The sequence below is a fragment of the Enoplosus armatus genome, chromosome 18 (assembly GCF_043641665.1).
Source record: "Enoplosus armatus isolate fEnoArm2 chromosome 18, fEnoArm2.hap1, whole genome shotgun sequence".
Taxonomy (NCBI): Eukaryota; Metazoa; Chordata; class Actinopteri; order Centrarchiformes; family Enoplosidae; genus Enoplosus; species Enoplosus armatus.
Window position 1 is genome coordinate 12262308 of NC_092197.1, and position 10854 is coordinate 12273161.

The 10854-nt window shown below is 42.4% G+C and overlaps 1 protein-coding gene across 1 annotated transcript in view; it reads left to right on the forward strand.

The window, feature by feature from the left end:
* The window catches only part of sh2d3ca (SH2 domain containing 3Ca), a 50948-nt gene extending 41999 nt beyond the window's left edge, over positions 1-8949 (forward strand). The window contains exons 6-16 of the mRNA XM_070924354.1: positions 1201-1350; positions 1925-2202; positions 2318-2395; positions 3200-3327; positions 3445-3817; positions 5645-5774; positions 5985-6100; positions 6609-6780; positions 6889-7000; positions 7090-7296; positions 8682-8949. Coding sequence (XP_070780455.1) covers positions 1201-1350; positions 1925-2202; positions 2318-2395; positions 3200-3327; positions 3445-3817; positions 5645-5774; positions 5985-6100; positions 6609-6780; positions 6889-7000; positions 7090-7296; positions 8682-8857 — 1920 coding nt within the window. The 3' untranslated portion in view covers positions 8858-8949. The remainder of the gene's footprint in view (positions 1-1200; positions 1351-1924; positions 2203-2317; positions 2396-3199; positions 3328-3444; positions 3818-5644; positions 5775-5984; positions 6101-6608; positions 6781-6888; positions 7001-7089; positions 7297-8681) is intronic.
* Positions 8950-10854: the final 1905 nt, after the last annotated feature.

Genomic DNA, 10854 nt, shown 5'->3' on the forward strand with positions numbered 1-10854 from the left:
AACCTCTGCGTGTGTCTCTCTCTCTCTCTCTCTCACACACACACACACACACACACACACACACACACACACACACAGATTCATATCAGCCATCTGTGAGTCTTTCCTCTTTTAATTTACATAAAATATTCATGTATTCATGCATTTGCCCCAGTGTAAACTTGGGGAAACCCTGAGCCCCCTGGTTACCAAAACAATACTTACTGACTAGATTAGCAGGTACTGTAAATCATATCCTTCCTTCCTGCCTCTTCCTCCTGTTCTGTTCTTCTTCCCTTTTTAAAGTGAAGATTTCCAGTTCATGCACACGTCATGAGTGTAGGGACCAATGTGGCCTTCCTTTAAGTCATATTATGTTATATATTTTGTTCCAAACTGTGTAAAACATGATATTCTCAAATGCAGTGAGGGATCAGATAAAATAAGCCTCAAAAGACTCACCTCAATAGAATGATGTTTAGAAACTGGAGAGAAAAGAGGACCCTGCACTTGGCTGAAGCTTTTGATCTGTGTATATACCGCCTCCTGCTGGTCTTGTGACACTCTGGGACCACTGTTTACCCTCTGCTGTGCTGCGATGCATATTTCATGCCTTGTTTCCTGTGTTGAGTGAATTTAAAGCTTCACATCGTCAGCCTTCATCAGTGGTGCCTCTTTGCAGGTAGTTTTAAAGGGAATACTGCTGCAGTTTGAAATATGTTTCTCTTTTTACCACACAGCTACTAGATCAATATTTGTGATCTCTTCTCACAGAAACCAGAGACACATCTGCAGTGTTTGGTATCCGCCTGAAGCGGCCCCATTGACCATGAACGAGGAGATTGCTTTTCTTGATTGCTTGTTTTGTCAATAAATTCAAAATAACTCATTATTACAATAACGCTGAACTGGATAAAATGTCTCCTCAGAAAATCATTCTGGCCATTGTCGCAAGCATTTTATCCATCATTGCCAGTTCAGACTGTGCATAGCAGACACAGTTTGGCAGTGAGAGCTAGTTGTGTTTGTTCAGAAACTGTCCGAAGGCATTGTCATAAATAATCATGATTCTCAAAATTCAATTATTCAACAGTCAAAGTGTCAGAAACAAAATATTCACACTCATGCTGTAGCTCAGTGAGCCATGATGGCCTCCAGGACTGGAACCTTTTGTCCCGTTTTACTAACTTAAAACCATATACATTTTTTTTCTCTGTCTAGGTGTCAGAGACTCTGGTTCTACGTAACGGAGATTTCCTTGTGCGCGACTCTCTGACCAGCGTGGGCGACTACGTACTGACCTGTCGATGGGATAATGAGGTGCTGCACTTCAAGATCAGCAAAGTCCTGGTCAAATCCAATGACACCAAGGTACGCATTAAAGCTTTAACGGGTTGTCTGCTTCAGCACTCATCACTTCTTAACAGCAATTTTTTTCATACGCTTATATGTAACGCTTTTTGCATTGTTGTTAAATTTGCTCTCATGTTTTTAATTCAGCGATTTCAACTTAAATCTTGTGGTGCTTTGCATTTACTTTATCTTCTGTAGGCATAAAAGACAGTGGAGATGACGCTGCTGTTGTTGTTGTTGTCTATTCTCTCTAGTTTAACTTCCTTACTCAGAAGGTCACTCAGTCCCTTTCTCAATAAACCTCAATTCCCACCCAGTTTAATTTTATTATGCACAAATCAGTTATTGGATAATTCTGCACTGCGTGAACTGCTTTTAAGCACTGTAGAATTAATAGAGGTTAACAGGAACAGCAGCATTTTGTGAAATAAATTAACTCTCTGGTTACAAAACATGGAGCTGATATTTGAGTGATTTTGGAACACAGATTTTCTCTCCCTTCAAAATGTCCATGGTGCAAGCTAATTACAGCAGGTATGCAAGAAAAATCCCAAAGACGTTATATTAAATTCCATATTCTCTTCATCTCCAGGTGCAGTATGTGTTGGAGTCTGACAGTTTCGACTCAGTCCAGGAGCTTGTGCGCTTTTACGTGGGCCAGCGCAAACCGATCTCCCAGTCCAGCGGCGTCCACATCTACTGTCCAGTCAGCAGGACTCTCCCTCTGCGCTACCTGGAGGCCACCTTCGCTCTGGCCACCAGCAAGCAAGGCTCCACATACTCGCCGTCCAGTCAGAGGGGGGCGTACATCAAGAGGCGGAGCGTCACCATGACTGACGGGCTGACGACTGAGAAGATGATACCTCATAGGTGAGGAAGAGGAGTAGAGTGAGCAGCTAATAATAAAACCCTGACAGTTCTCTTTTGCAGTCTTCATCGTATTTGTCACTGTTTCATTCTTGCTTTATGTCATATACATGACCAGTGACTCAGACAGTCCCAGTCCAGTTAAGACGCCAGTGGCACCACCAGAACCAGAGCCGGAACCTGTGCCCAACTGCAGGTTGTGTGTGTGTTTGTGTGTGTGTGTGTGTGTGTGTGTGTGTGTGTGTTTGTGTGTGACACTAGTGTTGTGTTTGAGGACTAAACTAGTGCACTTACCTCCCACATACCTGCGGTCCCCTCACTTCACAGACACCCTTAGCACCTCCCTTAGTGATGAGCATCGAGTCCTGTTAGTGTCCTCCGAGTGAAGATGCAAGATAACTTCACTTGGCCACTTCTGCACTGGATCACTCAAGTTTCAAACAGAAGAAGGCTGTTTGAAACTTGAAGCTACAAAGAAGGAGCAGACAAATGTGTTGTGCAAAGTGGAAATACATTTTAGCCTCATAGGGAGTATTTGAAGGAGTTGAGCGAGATTTTAAAGCATGGGATAAGAAAAACACACTGGGCTTTTAGATGTGTGGAAAAAATATATTTGGGCATGATTGTTGAAAACTTCCCACTAAAAATAGCCGTTATGCACCTTAAACATTAATTAAGTATATTTTTTACAGTTAATCTTTTCCTAAGAAGCCACATTGTGCTACATTCTCTGCTCCTGCTTTAAAGTCCTAAACATGGTTTTAATTAAGAAAATGTGTATCATGAAGTAGAAGAAATGTTTAATAAAAGGTTGCACCAACTACAATCTTTCCCTCTTCTCTCACCTTAAAATAATCAGCATTTGCATCCGTAACGACACCATTCCTGTCATCTTATAAATGTGACATCCTGAACTGCACTGCTCTGTGAGGTTCCCTTCAGCACCTTGACAGCTATTAGAACCTAATCTTTTAACATCCTAAAAATGCTGTGTTGGCAGCCCCTCGACAATCCACCACCATAAAGACGCAATGCGGAACTGTGCGATGAGCATGGACCAGATTCAGGAGTATCGCTGCCCCTTGTCACCTGTTGGGGAAACCCCACTGTCTCCTGCATATACTGCTAGTAAGTGCCAGAGACACACAGACTCACACACATGAATACAAAATAAAAGCTGCCCCTCACATTCACAAACACAGTCTCCATAAGAGAACGTGAGACTCTTACACTCTCTTTCTTCAGTCTCCAGGCAGAGAGCCCACTCAGGCGGGCGGGTCCTGGCTGTCGTCCCACCCTCTCCCGTGATCCGTCGATCCAGCGACCCTCAGCTCAGCCCCTCTGCCAGTAACAACCCTCCAGAGCATCCAGCGCATACCACTCACTCTGCACACTCCTCGCCCGCCCATCATCCCAGCTACCAATCACATTCCTCAGAAACAGCAGGGAGCTACTGTGACCTCAGACCTTGCCCTGCCGGGCCCCCTAAACCCCCGACTAAGAGCTATGTGGAGCGATTGCGAGTGGAAGAAGGGAGGCAGGACGGAGCGAGGGAGGAAGGAGAGGGGATGTTCAGCGCCCCACAGGTGGAGACAGCGTCCTCGTTCAGGCCGTCCAGGTACGAGACACATACACACACACAGGATTCGGCTTCTAAACTTTCACTTCATGGTGTTTCTAAAGGATACTTTGGATACTTTATGAAAGGGACACACAACACAAAGCTTTTGGAGTTAAGCGATAGAGTGAGTGAGTCCTACCACTATTTATCTCCTTAAAAAAATTACTTAAGATGACAAGAAAGACATTCAGGAGCTAATTCAAGAGTATGCTACATGAATTGAGGGCTAATAGTAGACATTTTGACCACTTAAATGAATTGGTGGCGCTGGAGTTGCCAACATTTATCTTGTGTAACAAGACTTAATATACAAGCCCTACAGTCAGAAACTTTCTGAAAACAGTACACAACAGCCTACTATTTGCACCAACAATGAAGGTCACTTCTGCATGAATCGTTCCTGTTTTGTTCCTCTCATAACATGAAAATCTGGATTATGTTGATCAAGTTTCAAGATTGAACGTACATTTAAGGCATTGTTGCCATGTCCATCGGAAGAAGTGTAGGTACAGAAATATGGAAATATGATGGGCTCAATAAAAATTGAAAAGGCTTCCACTGAATTGTTGACCAAGAAAACTGCTGTTTGAAGGGAACTGAAAAGAAGCAGTTCAACAGATACAGTTAGAGCTCATCACTACAGCAGGATACATGTAAGGCAGGTATAACAAAGAGAGCCTTAAGTGTAGGCAGAAGCCAACTAAGCAAACAATAAGTGTAGCTGGCTGTTGCTCAGCTTGTACTACACCGAAGCATATTCTCTGAGGATGTAAAGGTCGTGTGTTCAAAGGTCAATACACCTGCTGATATTGTGTCATAGAGGGTATAAATATGGGAGTCAGACAGTTTTGACCAGACACTGCAGTATGGCTATTAGTGAGCCGAGACTTGAGTAAACAGCTGATAATCCTGTGGGAAATAGCCTGGGGGCAGACTTTGTGCTTTGGTCAGAGACACAGCAGATAGTGTATTTTATTGGGCTTACGGTGCCATGGGAGGACACCGCAAATGAGGCTTGTAAAAGGAAAATGGACAGGTACACTGAGTTGGCAGCAGCGATGGAGCAGGCAGCAGCTTTGGACATCGAAGCATCCCCTGTGAAATTTTAGCGCAGGGGGATTATTGTCAGTGTTAACTCTACGGGGGGAAATTGGCTGTTACGGCAGTAAAGGCTACTTATGATTGAGGCTCCAGTGTGAGCCAGTGACGGGCTGGTTGAAGAGAAAGCAGCACGATTAGGACACAATGTCACCAATGTGTAGTGTTGAGTGTCACATTGTATAGCGTATACATACTGTGTGTTTGGTTTGGTTTGCGGATGTATTAGTCCAGTTTGTTGGATGGTTACCATTTGTTAGTAACTTGGTTGTTGACATATCAGGTGCATTTTCTGGAAATGTGTGTTTGTGGTAAGCTTTTATCGCTGTAATTAGTTTTATAATGTGTCACATCAATTCATAAAGGCTCAAATTACAAATACACAAACTGAGTAATTCAACAAATAACCTTAAGACCCCTTCATAAGGAGTTGTGGGACTAATTCTGCATCTGCATGGCCGATCTTATCAGCAGATTTTAACCTTTCACAGATTGTACTGGTGTCAGCGTATGTGTCAGCAGATAACTGTGCATAAATTGCACAACAGAAATGACACTGTACAGTATGTTTAGGTCATTTGGGAAGAGTTTCAACATTAAATAGTTTGTCCACCAGAGAGCACTTTTAACAGCTGGACCACTGGATGAGCCTACCAGGTCACACTCAGCGCTGAGCGCTCATGTCCTGTCCGGGTTGAGTAAAACGGTGTAATCGCTCCTGTGCAGGTACGAGTCCTGCATTATGCCAGCTGAGAATAAGCCTCTGGAGATGTCGGTGCTGAAGAGAGTCAAAGAGCTGCTGGCTGAGGTGGATGCAAGAACCGCAGCTAAACACATCACCATGGCGGATTGCAAGGTACACACACACACAAATGTATGCAGTCCACACGCAGGCACACGCGCATACACACATCTCACATACAGTAAATGCACAAATACAAAATACCAATAGGCATGCTTGTAGGCACACAGAAATGTAAACGCACAAACGTATTCACACACTAACAAATAACTGCACACACATGCCACACATAAAACTAATAATTTTTTTCCAACTCTTGGACAGGTGGCTAGAATATTAGGCGTAACCTCAGACATGCAAAGGATGATGGGAGTATCCTCAGGGTTGGAGTTACTGACACTACCACATGGACACCAGCTAAGACTTGACCTACTGGAGAGGTACAAACACGCTTTTTTTCCACTGCCTTCCTTCATACATTGCTAATTAACGCCTTCATTAGTTCAGCTGTCGATTATATGTTCATCTCCTCCATCTCCTCTCTTCTCTTCCCTCTTATGTTCTTACTGCCACCATCCAAATCTCTCAACCTCTTCATTCTCTTCTCATCTTCTCTTCCATGGTTGGTTGTATAACATAATAAATATTTCTCAATCAATGTAACAGCATGTTACTGAAAGCAAACTTGATGAAATCTGAATGTGAGGCATCAAACTGTGGATTACAGCTTTGCGTGACTTCCTCTTCCTTAACTTCACTCGAGTACTTGAAGTAATATATTATATTTCATCAACATCTAAAGGCATCACTCATGTAATACACTACAATCTGCCACAATGTGAAATTCCAGGTTATAAAATAGTCTCAACATCCTCTGCTTCCCTATCAGCAGCAAAAATGTGCTTGTATTAATATGTTTTATTGAATAGCGCATTTGTCTTTTCTCAGGTTCTACACCATGTCGATCATGATGGCAGTGGACCTGCTCGGCTGCACAGGAAGCACAGAGGAGAGGGCGGCCCTGCTCCACAAGACCATTCAATTGGCAGCAGAGTTGAAAAGCAGCCTGGGCAACATGTTTGGCTTTGCTGCAGTGATGAGAGCCCTGGAGCTGCCGCAGGTAAGGGAGATGCAGATAAAAGTCACCATCATTAGCAACTGTAAAGGTTTCCATCAGGACATTTTCTTGGATACATTCTTAAAATGCTTCATGTGCTCATTGCTTCAGATTTCCCGCCTGGAACAGACATGGGTGACATTACGCCAGAGGCACACAGAGGGCGCTATTCTATATGAGAAGAAACTCAAGCCTTTCATGAAGAATATGAACGATGGCAAAGGTGAGATCCTACTTTACATGGTTGTGCTTCATCCAAAAATGTGCATGTGTGTATTTAATTCTGAACTAAAAACTGTCCTTTGCTCACAGAGTCTAGTGCCCTGTCCAACACCTCCCTCCCCCACATCATTCCCGTCCTGTCCTTATTGGAGCGGGGCATGGCTCTCGGGGAGGCGCTGGAGCCCTGGGAGAGTGCAGAGGTGGGAGTGGACGTGGTCATGTACCACCTGGAGGCAGCTCGTACCATTGCACATCACGGGGGGATCTATAGAACCAATGCTGAGACCAAACTGCAGGGTAAGGCCGAGGACAGTTTTTGGAAGCATGGACCTGAGACAACAAATGTGTTTTTTCGATGTATGGGAAATGTCAGTCTGGCACTCTGTTGGTGGGCATTTGGGCCATCCACCACTTTGGTACAGACTGAAAAAAAACCTGACTTTTCAGCTACTTTGTTTTATGACCAAATACCTGCAAATCTAATGCCCTTCCCATCACCCTCAGATGTACTTTGTGTGTAGTACTAATTAGCAAATGTTAGCATGCTAACACACTAAACTAAAACAGAACATGGTAAACATTATAACTGCTTAGCGTCAGCTTGTTAGCATTGTCATTGTGACTATATTAGCACGCTAATGTTAGCATTTAACTCAGCACAGTCACAGAAGTGCTTGCATGGCTGACTCTTGTTTTACATAAAAAATGCATCTCTCTTGTGAACCGTATTTTTATGGGGAAACATACATTTTCTCACTCTTCTCCCCCTCATACTGTTTGGTTTAAGCTCATTAATACTGTCAACTTCGTCAATTATTTCATCCACACCAACCTTCAGGAGTTCTCACCACAGCTTCTTATGTTCTTAGAGTACAGCTGGTGTTACATATCATGCTGTATTGCTGTTAATGATGATGAGTGTGTTCAGTATTAGTGTTATCACGACATCACTGATTTGATCTAACGGTTGTGTGTGTATGTGGTGTTACTATATTAACTCTATTGATCCCTAATACCTCCCCAATGGTTCTCAGTTTGAGGCCATTACTGCTTTATTGAACCGTGTGTCAATAGCTATCAGCTCACATCTCTGTTTTCTGTTATATCTCGCTATCGATCAGCCTGACCTCAGTCTGCCCCCTTCGCTTTGAGCCAAAGTTGAGATGCTTACTTCATGCAGCTGTTGAAATTGGTTACGGTCAGGACGTTTTTGGGAGTTTGAATTATTTAATTTGGGGAGAAGAGTGCTGATGAAGATAATGAGATATGTTTGAGAGCTCAGAAAAGGCTAGTTATTGGACCTTTGAGTTTAGATTATTTTGTCACACAGAATGATGATAGTTTGAGATTTTCAGCACTATTTTCAGTGTTAATTACCCTATATTTTTGGTATAATTTTCAAATTTTCTTTCAGTTGTGACTTAGTTTACTTGGTTTTTTCTATTCTAAATAGAAGAACAGAGACTAAAGACTTGTCATGTCATTTATTTAAGTCAGTTAATTTCATTTGTAAAAATAAAATCAGCTACAGTTTTAGTTTTTTCCTCAGTGTTTTTATTTTATTATCCAATTATAGAATTTTTTATAAACTTGTTTTCATTTTCTGTTATCCATGATTATCATTATTACACTGTCATCTACAAAGAGTAACATCCTTTCCTCTCCTCTCCCCTCCTCTCCAGGGTTCCAGGAGCGAGCAGAAATACACGAGATCTTCCAAACAGAGTTTCAGATGCGTCTCTTGTGGGGCAGCCGCGGCTCTGAGGGCAGCCAATCGGAGCGTTACGAGAAGTTCGACAAGGTCCTCACCGCCCTGTCACACAAGCTAGAGCCTCCTGTGCGCCACAGCGAGCTATAGCACCTGCCCCGACACGCGGCATCGCCTAAAACACCCCCATCTGCACTCACCACTCATTGTGGTATGGTCTTGTTTTGCATCGCAAAGGATGATGTGGAAGAGTCCAGCGTGAACACTGGAAGGGGTGAGAGAGAATGAAGAGGCAGCTAACAGAGCATGTGCGGTGAGCAATAGGCCTACAGAAAAGAGGGTTTCACTTTTAACACGTGTTGCACTCACTGTGGACTTCTCCTCATGTTCCTCCCTGTGGACTTCCTCACTTAGCACTAAAATATTTAAATGGCATCAGAGAGGAGACGAGCTAAGTGGAAAAGAAGACGGGAGAGATGGCTGACTAGCTCCTCTGCTTTGGTACAAACAGTAACATGTGTATGGTGTGTCCCGAGGGCCAAACAGAGCTGCAGAGTTTGGCTTTGCTCCAATAAAACAAGGACGCTCAACTGCTGTCACACACTGTAGCAGAAATGATAACAATAACTTACATAGCTCATATATAGATGTTTTGTCTGTGTGAGTGTGTGTGTGTTTACATTCCTTCATTTATGTATGTCATTAATGTTTTTCTTTTCTGTCTTATTTGTTTTGATCAGAGGATATCTAAACATCATGGACGCTGCTTCGCCAAACTCACGAGAATCTGTCAGTGCTCATTCTGAGGGAACCACGTTCATAAAACCTCATTAAATATGTATCAAGCAGTCCCATTGAGTCCCATTAAAAATGTATCAGGCATGCATTAATAAATTGATCAGAAATGAAACATTTGCAGAAGTAATGCAGCAACTTCAACACGAGGGCTTAGCGAGTTGTTAAAAACATTAAGAGGACAAAGCAACCTCCCTCTGTTGTAGCTGTTTAACTAATACATGTGATATTGTGTGTCTTGTGCACAAACTTTAGCTAAAAAGAAAAACTATGAAACAGGAAAAATGGGATGTGTGCTCTTTAAATTTAGTTAAAGCAATGTTTCACTTAGTATATAAACATTTATGAACATGCTTCGGTATGACTGTAGCTTCAATTTGTAAATTTGCTGAAATAATTAAAAAGGTTGCTGCATGCAGCTATAAATGTCATACCAAGTAAAATGTTGCTTTAAACTACTAATTTAAATGTAACAGTGTGTCAGACTTGAGAAATATACAGATGATACAGTGATGATCTTTCATGTCTGTGGATAATCTTGAATGATGCTGAACAGACAGAGAAATCTGTCATCTTTTTTTGAGAACTAATGAATGATAAAAGAAGTTCCCAAAGCTAAATCAAATGAGGACATGTTGACCACAGCCCTGCCACAGAGAATGTCTTTTGGTGGTGTGTTTGTTCGTGTTTCGACAACAGAGCTAAGATGATCCTAATGTTTTTATTGCTGTGGGATTACATTTTGGTTGAATGTTCAGTGTTAAATCATTGCTGTATTTACAGCATGTGGGCCTGAGAGGGCTGGAGCCGACTCTCAGAGCTATGCAATCATTTCAACCTGAGGGACCGAGACCCCTGAGGAGCAGACACCCCTTCAGATCTGTTTTTTGCCCCCTACATCGCCTTCTTTTTAAAACGTCTATCCTTTGTTCTTCCTAACCTTATCCAAACCGATAATCTATATATGAATGAAAGTCATATCAGATACCAATCAAGCAGAAATAATTCTAAAAAATATCCTTCTAGCCTAGTTGCATATCAGAGATCCTTAAAGGGATGTTTGATTGTCCCGCTTTCTAGTCTGAACCATATTTGGGGTCAGCTGTACAGATCAGATTGTGAGGTGAGGAGCCATGTGCCAGTTCCCACTGTGGTCCAGCAGGGGGCGATCTTTAGTCAGCAAAAAACACTGAATCATTAATTGTAATACAACGTTAACAGGAAGACATATACACACAGGGAAAAACACATTGATTGTGTGTGTTTTGAGACCAATGTTTGATATCAATGTTATCAGATACCAAACCTACTGGTTTAGGTTTGATATCTGATCACACTGATGATTAAAAAAT